Source organism: Ambystoma mexicanum, chromosome 3q (assembly GCF_040938575.1).
Source record: "Ambystoma mexicanum isolate Mex_15411 chromosome 3q, UKY_AmexF1_1, whole genome shotgun sequence".
In the NCBI taxonomy this organism is placed as follows: Eukaryota; Metazoa; Chordata; class Amphibia; order Caudata; family Ambystomatidae; genus Ambystoma; species Ambystoma mexicanum.
The window spans coordinates 777780154-777798717 of NC_090926.1; the positions used below are offsets into that span (position 1 = coordinate 777780154).

General features: G+C 45.8%; 1 protein-coding gene across 3 annotated transcripts in view; it reads left to right on the top strand.

The window, feature by feature from the left end:
• GGA3 (golgi associated, gamma adaptin ear containing, ARF binding protein 3) overlaps positions 1–18564 on the top strand; it is a 1381263-nt gene that overhangs the window by 404908 nt on the left and 957791 nt on the right. For all 3 annotated transcript variants that reach the window (XM_069654818.1, XM_069654819.1, XM_069654820.1), the window contains one exon: positions 14937–15035. In XM_069654818.1, coding sequence (XP_069510919.1) covers positions 14937–15035 — 99 coding nt within the window. The remainder of the gene's footprint in view (positions 1–14936; positions 15036–18564) is intronic.

Below are 18564 nucleotides of genomic sequence, written 5' to 3' on the forward strand. Positions count from 1 at the left end.
GTCTTCCATGTGGGTCGACAGTCCCCAAGCCCAACCTGGAGCTTTGGCTGGGTTGTGTTAATACCTCCAGGGAGGGATGATGACCCAGCCGGGCTCACTGGGACTGCAGCTGCACTTGGGGATGGTCAAGCCACATGCGAGACAGCCGCTCCCAGGGAAACGCCAATGTTCTGCTGGCATGGGGGACCATTTGTGGGCTCACCCTGCAGTTGTGTCCCAACCCACCGAAATACCTCCCCAGACTGGCCACTCCCACCCACACCACCAACAATCCAGCCCCAGTCCCACCCACCCCACCGACAATGGGCCCTAACCGCACAATAAAAGAAAACACCTTACATAACATATCTGCTTCTCGCGTAAAAAAAAAAAACAATAAATGAAGCAAAGAAATGCATTATCTGTGGTCAGCCCAGCAAAAACAAATCATAACCATCCTGCTCCGATCACCGCCCCCCCTTTTAAGCCATCCCTGGTGGTCTAGTGACCCTCACCCCAAACACATTTGCCCCTTCCTAGGGGCTGATTGGCAGATTCCACTGCCAATCTGCCCCCAGCGAGGGCTAAATTACATGCCCCATTCATTTGGGGTAGAGGGGGAGACGGTCACTCCCACCTTTTATAAAAACCGTCCCTGGTGGTCCAGTGACCCCCACCACCTCATTCGTTTGCCCCTTCCTACAGGCAGATTGCCAGATTACACTCGCAATCTGCCCCTAGGGAGGGCTAAATGACATGCCTTATCCATTTGGGGTGGAGGAGAGGGTCATCCCCCCTTTATAAAAACCATCCCTGGTGGTCTAGTGACCCCCTCCTCACCCCCATTAAACACAAATGTACCCCTTCATAGGGGCAGATTGGCAGATTACACTGCCAATCTGCCCCCAGGGAGGGCTATATGACATGCCCCCACCATTCCATTTGGGGTAGAGAGGGGAGAGGGCCAACCCCGTTAATTTCTTATTTTTTAATCCCTGATAGTCCAGTGGGCACCCACCCCCAAGAACAACCCCAAGAAAAGAAGTTTTATTTTAATTAAATTTGTTTCTTTTGCCCTTTCCCTCGGAGCAGATGGGCACATTGGTGTGCCCATCTGCCCCCAGGGTGGGCAGAACGTTCCGCTTTATGGGCAGGAGGGGTAGGGGGCAGCTTATATACTAAACAGCCCCCTCAACCTCCCCACTTCAAAAAAGGATCCTTGGAGGTCTTGGGGCATTGCTGGGCACGGATCGAGCAATCCGCGTACAGCAATGCCTCAAGGAAGGTGTCTTTGAAAAGGAGAGAGCCTCCCCTTTCCAACAACGCCTCCCTCAATCAAAACAGCATAGAAATGCCAGAGATTGAGGGAGGAACTGTCACGATCCACTTCCTAAAACCTCCCCGGCAGGTCCATGGGCCAGGAGGGGTCTCGGCTCGGGCCCCCAACAAGCTTAGGCATCCTTTGCCTAGGCCCTCTTGGGGCCAGTCCTGGCACCTTTGGTGCCAGGCTCATACTTAATGAAGACTTGTGCTTGGGGACTACTTATTTCAGTGCCAGTCAACATGGAGGCATCCACATAGCTTGGCTCCTTGGAACAAAGCTATGCAGTATAGTGTTTTGGGTGTGGTAGCCTAGGGACTATTTTACCTGGACTACTTTCTTGATGCTATTTAAACCACACCCGACTTGGATAACCCGCTTTGGGTTACTTTGCAATCCTGCCACGTGACGCTCATCGTGTTCAGCTGCATCTGCGAACCTCGGAAGAACAGCATCTTAAAAACAAAAGGACATCGTTAATAGCAGCAGCTTACCTGTGATTCCACCGCAAGCTGCCCTCCGCTCCTGCAACCAGCTGCAACCAGCATCCAAGGAACACAGAGCCTCCCGGACCGTCGGATCTGCAAAAAGGAGAGAAAAAGGACATTAGACATTTTACAATTGTGCCGGCAGCTTACCTTACGAGTCGCCCATCAACCAGCATCGCCTTGGGACTTCTTGCTCCGGGTGAGCACCAGAACCTACGGGAACAAAAGACAACAGGTTAGCAAAGGCAAGGCATCATAGCGCTGCGCATAGCGCCTACTTACCGCATCAAGGCGCTCTCGAAGCACCATCACCTGCCGGCGAGTCCCAATTCAGCCAACGTTCCACAGTGAACTTCTGCGCACCTAAGGAGAGAGAAAAGACATTATTTAAATCCAAGAAAGGCATACAGTATAACAGTAATAAGACCTACCTGAAAGACTCTAAAGGGCCTGCACCAGTGAAGTAACTAGATTGCACTCGCCCACAAAGGACAACGCGCCCCTGCCAAGAAGGCAGGACGGAGAGCACACCAAAACCCATACAAGGTGAGGAAAGGTCCGGGAAGGGGCTGCGGGCATACAGGGTTTTGGGAGGCTCTTACCCCAGTTGCCCAGTCTTGAACATTGGCCACCTGTGGATACCAGGTGAGCGTAACAGGAACCTACCCTCCATTTCACCGCTGCAGCCAGAAAGGGCTGCGTCAGTGAACTTTACATTCAGTGTCACATCAGTGCGCATTACGCTGGCTGACGTGAAACTGAAGGAAATCCAACCACCGGGCCATGAGGAGGAACCTCCTCCTCACATAGCCTGGAGGTTGGATTTCCAGTTTGTGCGATCGCTGCTTTTCTGCTTGCTTCAGCTACTCCATCCATTCTCTGAGAGAAGCTTGAGTGGTATTTTGCCTCCTGGAGAGAAAAAGTGTGCAAAACGTGGTAAATGTTCTTGGTCGAGTAGCAGCACTCGACACCCATCATTAAAAAGTAAAGGCAACCTTAGATTCACTCCAAAAATGGGACCTGGCACTGAAATGGGGAAAATAACTCCGGGACTAGGACCACACACCCCCCAATGTGCCATAACGCAGATTTCTGTCCAGGAATGGAGGGAGCCTATTGGGAAAAATGGGAGGGCCGGGATAGATTGAAACTAGAAGACTTTTACCACAATGGCATCCCTCTGCTCTTCAAGGAATGTAAGCGAAAATTTCATATAGGGGGGGAGAGAGATACAAATACACCCAGATCAGACAATGGACCTCTCAGAGAGAGGTAAAGAAGGCGGGCACGAGAGCACCATTAGGACTGGAGCTAAGCATGTGTGACAGGTCAATAGCAAAAGGGATCTTGAGAATATACAGGCTGAAGACAGAACGCAATATACAGGCGACCTGCCATATATGACCAGATGAGGTAAAGACTTGGGGGTCATTATCACAGAAGAGGAATGGGGACAGATTTGGAAGAGAGCCCATAAATCGTCCACATTGACGACTATAAAGGAGTTGGCATATAAAATTTGTCACAGATGGTATCTGACCCCCCGCAGAGACTACACGCAATGAAAAAGATTACAGTGGCACAATTACCTGAATCTCCAGTAGTGATACTCTTGGGAGCAGAGGTGGAAGGGATCTACGCAGCAATTGGGGCAACCGAGGAACTCATCACAAACTCATTGACTATGGCCCGTATGAACCTGGCCGAGAACTGGAAAGCAATAGAGGGCCCTATAGTAGCATGCTGGTGGGTAAAAATCTGGGGTGTACTAGCGATGGAGAAGGTGTGCGCTCCGTGAATATCCTAAGACACTTCCATCGTATTCCGCGTCTGGCGTCACTTCCGTCTTGGTCGTATGCACGTACCGTCGGTCACCTGATTCTAACAGTTAACGTCTCCATACTCTCCCTTTAAAGTTAATGGAATGGCGTGGCTGTGGTGGATTACCCTAATTAGTTCAAATGGAATAACAGCCGAAACCAGTCGTTCAGTGTTACCTGTGGTGAAGGTGTGTCGCCTGTGAGTACCCAAAATCCCCCATTACCAGTATACTTCTGTACACCGCATTTTGGGTGGATCGCTCAAATTACACAACACAAATAGTGTAATTATGACCCGTCGTTCGTGCTTCTGCTGCTGGTTGCTGAGCATGCACTTATGTATAGTCCACCTCTATGTATATGGAATGTAGAAAGGTATGACTGTGGAAGGACATACACTGTAACAACAGCGCCTTTCAAGATGGGCATGGTTTACTAACTGCTCCTTCATCTTGATTTAAAGAAAAACACAATGCCGGGGGATTCCCTTTACCCCAAGCAGTTCGATCAACAGCCTCATTAAGCCCGATTACCGCTGATTTACATAAATAAGTCATCCATTGTTCTTTCACCTGCAGCCTTTTAATTGTTTCTGCACCATTGATGGGTGGAATATGCAGAAGTACCGTCCATTTCAGATCATCCATCCCATGGTCCATCATTAGAAAATGATTGACCATTGGGGCTGTGTAGACCTTGTTCTTAATACAACTTCTATGTTCAGTAATTCTCACTCTGATTTTCCGTTTAGTCATACCTATATAGAGTTTCCCACACAGGCACCATATAGCGCAAATAACATTACTGGTGTTGCAATTCGTAAATGCCACTTGTGACCAAGGTTTAGCCAAACCAAGGTCAACTTGTGTAGTCCGACTAGTCAAGTGACAATTGACACAGTGTCCGCATGGGGCATGTCCTGCTGTTTTTGGTAACCCCCATATTTCAGTGACACTTCTCCGTTTGTTGAATACTTTAGTGATGTCATTTTTAGTAAGCAGATCTTTTAGGTTTGGACCTCTTCTGAAGGCATAAAGCGGGATACCAAGGGGACATTCACCACCCGTAAGGACATGCCAGTTTTTCTTAATGATCTTGATGACTTGATTAATTTTGGGGGTGCATGTACTCACAAATACTATTCCTTCTTTGTCTTTTGTTCTGTCATTATATTCTAACAGTCCCTCACGGTCATTATTCTTAGATCTTTTAAGTGCTCGTCGCTTTCTTGCGACTAATTTAGAACTCAAAGTGTTAGCTTCTGTCAGAAAAATCTTTTTTATGAAGCTATTTCGTTTGAGACGCAAGAACTGGCCAAACAGGAGATTCTCCCTTGTGTGACGTGGGTGGCAACTGTCAAACTCTAAAAGGGAGTTACAGTCAGTTGTTTTATGGTATGGTTTAACCTGAAGAATATTACTACTGACATCGACCCAGATTGCGATAACCAGGAAATTGATTTCTAGCTCGCTTTGTGTGGAAGTAAACTTCAAATAAAAACTCTGCGAATTAATCCATGTCATGAATTCATTAAACAGCTCTACAGAACCATCCCACACAATCAAAATGTCATCTATGTAGCGGCGCCACAAACCCAACTTTGAAAAGTAAGGGTTAGTGGGGCTATAGATGATCTGGCGTTCAAAGCTTTCGACAAATAAATTCGCTGTCGAAGGGGCTACTGATGACACTACTCAGCTGTTAATAAAGACTTGACAAGGAAGTATAGGTCCTCTGCTCTGGATCCTTTGAGAAACCTAAGGGTATCCTCAGACCTACTCCCCTTGGATCCTCCTCTCAGGTGGCCAGGGAAAGGCCATCACTTTTGGATCCTGACCCTGGGGGTGGAGTAGCTAAAGAGGATCCCCTGGGTGGAGGATCCTTAGAGATTGGAGATTGGGAAGCAAGTATCCACAGGTGAGACATGGTATCTCCCTTTCCCTTATGAGAACCAACTTAACCAACCCCCGGCCTTTATGGGCTATTGCAAAACATAACCCCTCATTTCTCCTCATTGAACCTACTATAGAGCTGGGATGAGGAAGAGGCAACTAGGAGTAGTGAACATTAGTAAGTAATTTCACAACTTTAGTACTGAGACAAGGAAGAGCCCCGCAGAGTGTTGTAAAGTTCTCCTCTCATTGCGACCAGGCAATTATAATTTGGAACTCACACCTGCAACCTGTCAAGTGGTGGCAGGTGTTTAAGAAGGGAGGAGATCAGCAGCAAAGAGACCAGCAGGGAATCCTGTAGATGAGGAGGCTGCCAAGGTGGGTCCTGCAGGAGAGCCAGGCTGCTGGCTGACGACCTCAAGGAACTGTCGAGTAAAGGGCCAGGCAGGCCGCGAGCAGGCCACAGGTGGGGGGAGCCTCAATCATCAGAGGTACGCAGCCATAGCTGCGGACACAAAAGAATGAATCAAAGTGACCGACAGCGTCTACGGAGAGAAAGCTGATCTGCTTGCAGGATACGGGGAGAGAAACTAAAGTGCGAGCAGGGTTTGCCGTCGAAGGAAAGCGTGCAGGCGGAGCCGAAACCGGAAGCACCGCTGCCTGGAGCAGACACCAGGGACCGGTGAGTGAAGATGGAAAATCACTTGAGCCAGGGCACTCTTGGGTGCTGTGGGGAAACTGAACTGGATCCCGAATTAATGAAAAAGCATTTGCACGATGAAACAAACCCAAAGCAACCGGTTGAGAGACCATTAAGGACAATATAACCTGCAAGCAGCAGAGTAAAAGATCATCAATATTGAATACCGAACAAAATCAAACGTTTTGGGCAAAGCTATGACCTGATGACAAATGTGTGTGAAATTTAGATATTGCCTATTTGAAAGCAAAGCACAAGCCATAAGAAACCCAGAAGAAGGCAAGTATGGACGATTGCAAGAGAGAATGAAAGCATGGTGGTGAAGGAACAAATGCACCACAAAGTTAACTATACGCAAACATACATTGTGGCAAGGCCAAAGACTGGCAAAGAATTTGTGACTCATTGTGGCAAAGCCAAAATGCTGACGAGAAGCCAAATGAGTGTGAACCTTTACACAGGTGCAGATACAGAAGAACATTTGTGGGCTAGAGAGCCTAGAGTTCCTGGTTGCATAAACTGTAGAGGGTGGACCTTGTGGTGTGACAACTGTGCCTAGACCAGGGAACCCCAATTGTGAACGCTAAAGAAGTTGCTGAAGTGAAATAAGAGAAATAAATCTGATTGAACTGTTAAGAATCCCGAAAAAGTGCAAGTTGGTCTGGAGCTGTTTTGAACATTGAAAGATTGAGAATAAGAACAATGTCAAAGGGAATCCCGAGACTTTTGTGGCACTTTCTTGAACTTGGGGAAGGAAGAAGCTCAGAACTTTATTTCAAACACCATTTCTTTTATTGCTGACATCCCTACACATTGTTTAGCTTTAGTTGTGAAGGCAAGTAAAGGTTTTGGACACAGAATTTTAAGTTGAACTTTCTGACTAAGACTTTCCTTAGTTTCTTTAGGTAGGGAAATCCCACCTTCATCCATCCTGACATTTGAGTTAATAAAACAATTCTGTTTTAACTTTAAATCTGTTGTCTGTGTCTGGCTTCATGATGCCTTTACAATCCTGATGTCTTATCAAAACCCCCTACCCCTGAAAGTCCAGTGGTCCAGGCAGCTACTTCTACCTCTAGGGCAGCTGCGCACCCTACGCTCCCTCCGGACAGGGTAAACAAGAAATTTGACACCTTGGGGAAGAGGGTGTTTTCAACAAGCAGCATTGTTTTAAAGCCCATTAATGCCACATGTGCTTAAGCAAAATACACATTTACTTAATGGGAGGTGACCGCGATGGCTGCAGATCGCGTACCTGAAGGTGAGGAAAGGGAAGGTCTCCTGGATATCATTAAGGATGGCTAGGATGCGATGTGCCAGTCATTACAGTCTGGTTTGAACTCTCCCGAAGATTTGCTTGGTTGCATAGGCTTGGATGTGCTCCAGATTTTCAATGAAAACTTCCGGATATGCCCTTTGATGGCTCCCAGCTTTTTGGCTCAAAGGCTTATGAGAACTTGGAAATGCTTCAGTTCTCTAAGGCAGCAGCTAAGTCATTGAGGATAGCAATACATTAACCGCAGCAGAGAAAAGCGACCACCCACAGTTGGAGTGGTCGCTCTTTTCATTACTATTTGTCTGTTGGAAGGACAAGTAGCCAAAGCTCACAAAGGGGCCAGAGGAGATTTCCTCGTGGTGGATGAGGACGTGGGGGTAAGCCCACTCTCGCAGTCACAACCTCTTTGCCATCTGTGACATCTGTAGCACCAAAACCTCCCTCAGGCCTCAGTCCACAAGACAGCAGTAGTGTGGGGCAGATGAACACAGCATATGGAAGAACATTACTTCTGATGCTTGGCCTCTACAAACTGTAGCCCAGGGTTACTGTCTCCCATTCAAAATTTCGGAATCCGGATACGCTCCTCTTACAGGACATTATCATCCTGTTGGAGAACGGTTCAATCGAGTGGGTACCTGTAGCGGAGAGGAACCAAGGATGGTACTACCCTTTCTAATTCCCAAAAAGGACAAGGGACGGTGACCCATCTCGGATTTGAGATGCTTGAACAAGTTCCTCAGGAAGTACAAGTTCAAGATGGTCACTCTTTCACAAATCTTTCAGGCACTTCAGCTCCAGGAGTGGATGCTGTCACTCGATCTTCAGGATGCTTACTTCCATGTGCCCATAGATCCCAAGCACATGACGTACCTGTGGTTTGCCATTGGCAGTTCTTATTTCAATTTTGGGTTCTGCCATTCAGGCTCACCTCCGCCCTGAGGGTCTTCACTAAGTTGATGGCAGTGGTAGCAGAAAGTCTGGGGAGTGGAGGGATTCACATCTTCCCCTACCTCGATGATTGGCTGATCAGAGTTCCTTTTCCCGAACAGGTTCTGGAATATCTCAGCATCACTTGTCACTCCCTCCACAAGCTGGGTTTCTCCCTCAATTACAAAAGTCCCACATGATACCTTCCCAAAAGCTTCAATTTATGGGAACGGTCCTGGATGCTTCCTCATGGAAAGCTTCGCCACCCGAGGTGAGGGCTCAGCACATTGTGCAGATGGCCATGAAGTTTCAGAACACCCAACTCCCACCGGCCTTCGATTTTCTGAGGTTGCTCAGTCTCATCCTGCCTTTTCCTGGTGCCAGAGGCCCCTGTGAGGATACGATCCCTCAGTGGGCCCTCTGATCCCAATGGTCACAATTCTCAGGCAGGATGACAGAAATTCTTCAGGTCCTGAACAGGCATGCACAGGATCTCATGTGGTGGGCCTGTAAAGAGAATGCTTGAAGGGAGGGCCTTTTTGGCAACCTTGGTTGGAGATTAAAGTAGCTACGGATTCCTCCCTCACAGGTTGGAGAGCTCATACGAACGATCTGACAATCAGCAGTCGTTGGTCTCCATCATCAAATCCAAATTACACATCAATCTTTTGGAGCTGAGGGCAATCAGACTAGCACTGATGGCCGTTCTGCCCTCTGTGTGGGGGAGGAACATCCTGATAATGACAGACAACACAGTGGCCATGCATTACCTCAACAAGAGAGGAAGTGACATAATTTTTGCAACTGCTACCTCCAGAGCCTTCCCTCCAACCCAGGGAGAGGTGTCCATGACCCCCCTCCCTACCAGCAGGGGCTGTGCTAGGAGTAGGGGTAGGGAAAGGTATATTATCTGTCACTGTGTATCTGTAATGAGAGCAGGCGATCAACCCCCTGCAGTGGGTGGCTGCTACTCATTAATCAGCACCAGAGGGTTTACCAATGTCACATATATTTTTATTGATGGTCCACTGCTCATACCATCCAGTAAACCTTCACATGTGCATTAAAAGACATGTACCATATATAACACATCAATACACAATGCATTTAGATAGATGCCCATTCTTTATCACTCAGTAATGAATACCCTATGAATGCTTTTACACTCACATGTAAAAAATAAATCTTGTAATTATGAGAAAATTGTTATAAAGAAACATTGCCATTATTATCATCACTATACACAGCCCACTTAAAATGCAAAAAGTCATTAATGAAAAGGCTAAAATCATTCTCATTGCCTCTACCTCAAATCAGACTAAGACGTATCAACCTCCTTCAAGAAATCATAGTCGCCTTAAAAGCCAACTACCTATCTCACCAAATCATGATACGCAACCTCATAGAAGCATCTGCCTCAATCAATATCTAAATACCTTTCTCAATGTGATATCAAACGAAGGATACAAAGCCTCTCCATACTGTAGAAGGTAGGGAGTTGAGAGGGTTGGAGAAGACTGGATGACTGTGATCATCCATAATTCAAGGAAAAAAGAAACCTTACAATAATGTTAAAAAGCCACATATTAATGCACCATGGTCTTTTCACCAAAAAGTATCAAATATAGGATACAATGCTTCAAAAAAAAGAATTAAATGTCCATTGGGATTAATGGTGCCAGCACATAACCAATCCACAATAAGGTCTCTGCTCTTAGGTGGTGAATTGATTTGCCTTGGGGTAAAAACATTGCTCCCCAAGCAGCTCAAACAGAATCCAAGTTCTGCACAAAAGTCAATGGCCAATGGTAGCCTTTTAACAGCCAGAGTTCAGCTTTGTGGCTTTAGAATCCAATAAAAGAAAAAAAGAGGGAGTTGGGCCCTCCCAACTTGAAAGCCTCTGTGCTTTCTCTTCAATCTTCCAGCTGCCTGCGTATTCCCCCTGCCAGCACTGCTGCCCTGAACAGCTGTGTGCAGGGCCTGAAGCATATTCTATTTATACTGTTTTGGGCCTTCCCTATTCCACATTTACAATTACCAAAGTCCCCTCAGCACCAAAAAAATGTCTAAACAAAAATATCAGTGAACTGAATCTGTCTTGTGTAAGCAATAGCAAGGACGGTCACGTCATCCAACACTAGAAATCTTTGCAACATAAGTGTTTAGCGGACAGCCCCTTTCTTGTGTATATAATAGCCAAGGACAACTTTATCATTCAGCACTAGGAATCTTTCAAACAAAAGTGTTTACGGCCAGAAACTACAACTAGGACAGGGATTTGTAGTTTTCTACAGTGCCTTGTTGTTTTTTGTTTCTATTTTGCTAGAACATTGGCTCTTGTCCTAGAAAAAGCCTTTATAGCTGTGAACGGCCTTTGTTCATACAAGAGGCCTGTGGGTATCGGGTAATAAAATTGCGGCAAAAATGCTGTGGTTTGACCCGGTAAAAGTTTACCCCATTATGCCATTTAAGGGTTGCGGGGGTGTCCCCGGCTCCCCTTAAATGGTATAATGGGTCCATGGGTTGCGGGGGTTTCCCCCGCATCCTTTACATGATTGTGGCGGCAAAACCACAGCATTTTTGTCACAATATTTTGTATACACAGCCATTTTTGCCGTGATTTTAAGACATGGAACCGGCGTGTGCTGCGCCAGACTCAAGGGCGCTGGCGCTCGGCCTGGACTATTAAAAAAAAAAAAAGGAATTAGAATGTAGTGAACTCTGCAAAAGCAAATCTTGCAGCGTGCATTTTACAAAATATGAAAGTGTTTGAGTTGCATTGTGCATTTAGCAACAAGGATGGACCTGCGGCTCATGCCACATGCTGTTCAAAGCATGGAAGACGCACTTATTATCTCTATCCGTTGAAACTAGTAGGACTGACCTGTGGGAGCTGCTGTACTTTGTGGATTAATGTAGCCTGTTGGTCTAGCGCTAGTTTAATATGCATTGTGAAAAACAAACACTAGTTGGCCATAGTGGTTAGCTGGTGCCATCCTGGCTGATTACACCCTCATCATAGCCATTTTGTACACCACTTTATATGCATTTGCACTTTTTACATTTGACTAACAGTCTTATGTTTACATTTTAGTGTGACTGTATATGCATTTGCACTTTTTGGGGAACAGTGTCATGTTTATGAATCACAGCACTTTGTAGCACGTTGAGCACTTTATATTGCGAGCACTGGATTTGTGATGTTAGCTTTATGCATTTAAAAATGTGCACTATGTGGTTTAGGTAGTTTTTATTTGTACCTTGTTATGCATTGATGAATAAATATTCCCATGTTTATGTCTTGTGTTATACTTGAACAATAATCTCACAGAGGAGGGATAGCCCCTATTGTTAAATAATTATGTGAAAGAATATAAGCGTATTAATTTTCTCTAGGAAGACATAGGTGTTTACAATTGTAGCTTTTCCCGGTCTTCTTAGGCGTCACAGGATCCCTGGTTTTAATTGTGTTTTAAGCATGGCTGACATGGGCAGACATGAAAAATTGCATGTCACCCGCCCCCTCACTTTCTACCGGTGAGCCGTAGAATAAGCCGCAGAGGCATCATGGATATAATGGGAATAAGAGTCAAGAGGCAAAAGAACATGTAAAACATGGAAGAATACTTATTTGCTAATATGTATTCACTCAGAATTTTTACTAGTTACCAAATATTGAAAAATATATGTTTCTTCTTGAGAAGAGCCAGCTGCAGCAGGTACTGCTCGGCAATCTTCAGCCACTGATGGTCGCTGATGAATCAGGGATGAGTAGATGTCCACCACACAAAATGTTCCAAACAGTTTTCTTCTGTTTTTCAGAATACAGCTTAGGTGCATTGAGCACGTTCACTGCTACTTGTCACGATGAAGTAAAAATATGCTAGAATTAAACCAGCTGCAAGGATGTAGAACACAGGTGTGAGCTCTGAGCTTATGTTTCCAGAAAAGTCCAAAAAACTTTTCAATGGATTGAAGGAAAAAACTGTATTCGTCAGCCAGTAAGTAATGGATCCCAAGATGGAGCTCCCATTTGTTGGAGTAGAGCTTTCCAACAGGGCTTGAATCTCTTTTGACCAGTCTGGTGTTCTCTTCAGTACATCTGTGGCTGATTGCAGTGCTCTGTTTGATGCTTCTATGAATATCTCTGTGGTGCTAGTGGTAGGTATCTTCATATCCAGGGGGTATGCCAGTCTCAGTCATAGTTGCGGGAACTTCATAGGTGATAGGATCACTTCAGGCCATTTCAACAGCACTAGCTCAATTCGCATTGGTGGATGAAAAACAATGTTGCAACAGTTTACCACTCTTGAGACTGTAATGAAACTGGCAATTCCCACAGTCAAACCACAGCATGAATTGTTAAACTGCACGATGTAGGGTCCATTACGTAGTAGAGATTTACTACTGGAGGTTTCCATTCGAATTGCACTCATCATTCATTTGGTTGTGTTCGACATCTGCTTACATGGGCTGATCTTGAGAATGTCCTAGCATCTTGTATGGGGTGTTTCCACACTGTTCTTCAGGGAATACAGTTGTACTGTAGAGTCCTCATTATTCACACAGGCATGGTTATAGGGCACCTCATAGATGGATTGTATCCATTGCTTGTTTACTTGATGCATGGTGCACCTGGACTGCAGTTCCTCACACAACAGAGATATTTCTGGTGGCACAGGAATATTCAGGATCTCATGCAATGTCCATAACAATGAGTCTTTGTCCCACGCTAATATTCTATCGAAGGCCTTCTCGAGTACACTCAGAAAAATGTAGGTGGACTCTGAAATGGCCTGTTTCTGAGCTTGTCTTGATAGATTCAGGTGTCAGCTAATCTGGCCATATTTTGATAGACCAGTCTGGAACACCTGTAGAAAGTGTGTCCGGGGAGTCTGTGATCTTCAGGGGAACAATGTTTGATTGTTGTTCATTCTGTAAAGTTTCCAAGTCCTCTTGGATGATAGGCACCATATCCACTACCACATCTCTTCAGCTTGTAGATTCCCTGCTGCAATGCAATGAAGTTGTCATTGGCTGCTCATGGCTCATCTCAATCGGCAGTCTAGCAAGTCCTTGGATTTTCAGGACAGTTTTCTTCCTGGTAAGCTCAGCTTCTTTCACCTCCCATTTGGTGCTAGCCTTTTCTAGGTGACCTATCCTGTCTAGGATTGCTGACCAATTACCTGGCTTGCCACATGTGTCTAATTCACTAACAACCTCATGTAAAGGTACTTGCTTGGCCATTAGTTGGCATGCTCTGCTTATGGAAATGCCATATGTTTTTGAAGCCAAAGCAGTGTAAATCCATAAGCTTAAACCTTTGTGTCTTTTATGACATTCATTGCCTCCAAGATTCTAGTGTACTGGAATCCCTGAGGCATCTGTAATATGCTTATATTTGCCTTCCTGTATTGCTTTGTTAAGCTGTTTAGTTGCCCACCAAATGCCACCCTCCTTAGCTTCTCACTCTAGGTACGCGGATAAACTGTCTGAACTGCACATTACCGCAAAATGAGTGTGATTCAGAAAAAAAACATCAAATGTGAATTTATGTGCTTACCAACAATCCCTCCCATGATATGTTAAGAGGAACTGTGTCTTGCCATGATTCCTCTGTCATTGTGGCATAGTTTGTAAAAAAAAGTTCATGCTGACTCTGCCTATACATGTTAATGCTCTCTGCACCAATATATGCCAGTATTCTCATATAAGTACATACTCATGTTTGCTTTTCCCTTGATGCCAGTAATTATGCTATAGGAAATCATGTCCATGCTGGTTCTGCAATATATGCTACTCTCCCCACAGATACATACTCATGTTTTATTTGCCATCAACACCAGTAAAAAAATGCCATGCCATAGTCAGAAAACCTGCTCAGCTTGGTTGCACTAGCATGGCCATGTAAGAATACTCATCACAGCTGACATACCTCAAGCAAGGAGAAACCTTGTTTCCCTTCAATACATCTGACCCATGAGCCCTCCTTCAGCTCCATGCAGAAGCAGAAAGGGCTCAGGTTTTCACTGGACTGGCTCCGGCTCCTCTATAATGGAGGCAGCACCCCGTCGCCCATTATGGATGAGCCACCCCTGTTAAGATGTTGGCAGTTTCCATATATTTTGAAACACTGAGACCTTCTCTATCGGCTATATGATATTATTGCTTTCTAAAAGAGACTACTCTTTTTAGCCATACAAGAAAATGCTAGTTTATTCGTATTAACCAGTGCAGTTGCTGAATGGACCCTGCCACTGTATCTGCTTCTGCTGAAGAGGATTGCTTATTTGCTACGCTCGCTGGGACAGGAGCACCAGAATTGATCTCAGTCCATACAAGTTAGATGGCGTGATACCATTGGATTGCAACAATTCTCGGAAAATCGTTCCAGCACCACTTGCTGTAGTGTTCTTCTCATGATCAAATTATTCGCACCCAGATGGGGTTTATTCTGGCAGGTGCACGTTAGGAATAGTTTCAGAAATGCATATAAATGAGGCCTGACAATATTGCTTTATTGTTTGCAGGTGCTTGAAGCCTGCATGAAGAACTGCGGACGAAGGTTTCACATTGAAGTTGGAAAGTTTCGCTTTTTGAACGAGTTGATCAAAGTGGTATCGCCCAAGGTCAGTGTTACAATGTGTCTTATTCATCATGTCTTCTGAATGCATAAGCAGACACAATTATATTGTATTGTAGAATGATCACAAGAGACATTGCAGCACACTTCTACTGTGTGACTGTGACCAGTACAGCTTTAGGCATGCTCAAAATTGTAAAGTGGTTAGCCATTGACACTCACGTCAAGAAATATTTCACTCGGACATTCAATTCCAGAATAATCCAAAGTACGTACTCATTAAAGATAAAACTGTTTTGTTGGTGCATGGCCACTGAGAGCTCTGTGAGTTTGCCAGGCAGTGTGTGCCCTTCTCCACTTCTCGCCCTGTGAATCCTCCATGACGAATGGCACTGTGGTCGTGATCGTCCCCCGATCACCCTACTGACCTTTGTGCACTCGGTCTCTGTTCGGCGCCAGTTCACCGAATCATTGCGACGATTCAAGAGGGCGACCGCCATCGGGTCCCGGGCACAGCACGGACCCCGCTGATTGCAGCGTAATGCAGGCCCATTCTCTGCGTTCTGGGTTCCTCTCCTGCACATTCCACCCTCTAAAGAAAGTGTCTCCTAGTCGATGTACCCAGGATTAAGAGGTGGCATCTATAAGGGCGCTAGTGATGCCACATCTTGTAAGATTTGCTGCACCTTCCATTTTGCGATGTCGTCATTAAAGACGCCCAAGTCTGGGGCAAAAGCAGATATATACTGTCAGTTTTTCCAGTGTTTTCAAAAAATTCCGAATCTACGTTTATCAATGTTTTCCGTTTGCCCCTTTCAAAAAATCACGGACAACTGTTTTTTCAGGTGTAAACACAGAAATGTTCTTTTATTGTTTCATTGCGTGCACATGTCCAAAATAAGAAAAGGCTGGGTGACAGCACAACTGCCACCAGGAGGGGTAGGCCAACGTCAGTGAACCCGTCAGTGAACCCTTCCCAACAACTCTGCATAGAACCTGGAACTGGACACATACAAGCAGTGCTGTTTAAAGCATCCACTGCGATTGTTTTGGCAATACCGCCTGTGAGCCAATAAGGGTCCATTGTGCTGCATTGCACAAGGTCACTCGAGAGGGATCAGATCACCACCCACAGCTCACTAAGTCCGACTGTTGGGCACTTATCTGAAATCTTTGACATTTGCATACAATTCCATCGAAGTGCCTTAATCCCAACCTGTAGCAACCTACAGTATCCAATGCAATGCAATGTGCCTTCATCTTTACCTAAATCCTCAGTAGGTCGGGCATTGCCGCCCTCCACACTGCTCAGCCAAAACACCTCAATCCTGTACTGCTGCATTTTTGCAGTTGCAGTGGGGGACACTGCTCTCCCAATGCAGCATTCTTCCCGATTGTCATCACCATCTCATGTTTCAGTGCGAGGAAGCACACAGCTCTGTCAGTTTACCTCTACCCTGGCTTGCCATGCCTTCTACCATTCATTCCCGCCCTGCAAAACTGCTGCGATTCCAATCCCCAGCACCAAACTGGCCTCCACTAGACTCATACACCTCTATCCTAACCGAAAACAGCATTATGGTGCTAATGCACCACAATCATGTAGTGGGCTACCACCCCGCAACACGTGAACGCTCTGACCTTTGCCGGATCTGCTGCCTGGTCCCCCCTTCCCCACTTGGGCAGATTGCGGGGAAGCAGGCTGTGGAGATCGCTCTCGGTGAACCTGCCGCGGAACACGGCTGGTGCCTCAGTGTCTGTGGACATTTCTTGGCACAGATCGAGCAGGGATTTATATTACCAGCAGTCTTCCATGTCTCACATTAAGATATTTATTAGGGTATTCATCTGCTCCGTGGGCTCTTTTTACAAGGCAGACTGGCACCAGCTGCAGGAAAATGACCACAAATGTATATATTTTTCCCATCCTAATTATCCTTTTCTGTCAGCGGTGGCACTAAGGAATGGCGAGGGTGACCTGCCAGGAAAGCCAGAGCCGTCAGCTCAGCTTACTGAAACGTGCTGGTCCTGCAGGAGGAGACATTTGCATTCTCAACAACCTTTAATGTTACATATCCCCGTACTTGGGAGGGCAGGAGTGGTGCCAGAGGACCCACTGTAATGAGCACTTTAGTACAGCACGACTCCACCACCTCCCAGCCACTGGTGTTATTAGGACTTTTCAATACACAAAATAGTATCAAAAGCACAGGCGGCAATCGCAATTCGTGCATAGTGTTGTCAAAGCTCAGCCCCTACATACAAAACGACCGGACAGCAACAGATCATCGCTACATTAAATCTCCGAGCAACAATTTAACCTTCTGCCACAAGGTGGCAATAGTGGATAATCATTTGAGACTTCCTAGCAATAACACGGAACACCCCCTTTTGCCACGGCCTTTTCGCAGCGGCCAGTTCCCCGCGCCCATTTCGGCGCGGGAGCCTTTCTGGCGCCGCCGATTTGGCGCGAGGGACGTTTGGACGTGGCTGACATTGCAGCCACATCTAAACTCCCTCACGCCAAATTTAAAAGCATCATTATTTTCAAATGCAGCACGTTGACAGGAACTGTGCCTGACAACGTGTTGCATTTGAAAATAATTTGGGGTCAAGTGACTGGCGTGAAGTGTAGTATTTTTTATTGTGATTTTCCCAAATGCTTTATTATTATTATTTTTTATTAGACTGTTCAATTATGCGAGTTAAATATGCAACTTTTGCTGCCTCAGGCACAAGGCCAGTTTGGTCTTGTGGTTAAGTTGCAAGCCTCACAATCTTGCAGGCCATGGAACCATGGCCATGGAACCATGGCCTGCAAGATTGTGAGGCTTTGAACTTAACCACAAGGCCAAACTGGCCTTGTGCCTGGGCAGCAAAACATTTATATTTAAGTCCCATGATTGAACAATTGATACAGAAAAAAAAATAAGAAAGTATTCGGGCAATTCACAATAAAAAATACTCTAAAGCATGTGCTTTAAAATAAATACTGTAAAAAAATACTGTAACCCCCTCCCCGCGCCAAATCATCATTTGCGCAAATCACATAAAAAAATACTGTAACCCCCCACCCCGCGCCAAAACATACCCGCGGCCAAACGTCGCAGCGCCGAATCGGTCGTGCCAAAATGGGCGCGCCGAATCGGTCACGGCGAATCGGCCTGCGCCGAAATGGCCGCGCCTAATCGTCCTGCTCCGGCAATAACAATTCCAATAGACAACGCTGAAGCAGAGCTGGTAGGATAGCTCATCAGCAATGCTTGTGTCTTGGAAACAAGACAACGCAGAACAATAGGGTTTCGAATCCCGCTCCCACACTTTGCAATTATGAAATGCCAGGGTTTATCGGAGTCCCCTGAGGGATATAATAACATTAACGGCAGGCACATATCAGATTTTTCCGGTATTTCAGAAAATACAGAAACCCTAATGATATGGTAAGTCATTTATAGCGTGCCTGTACACAAGTGTTTCTAGGCACAAGAAGACACGGAAGAGAGGACAGGAGGAGGACAAAACAATGATCTTACTAGGCCTTGTCATTCAAATTGTGCAAGTGGGAGAAGTGCCAG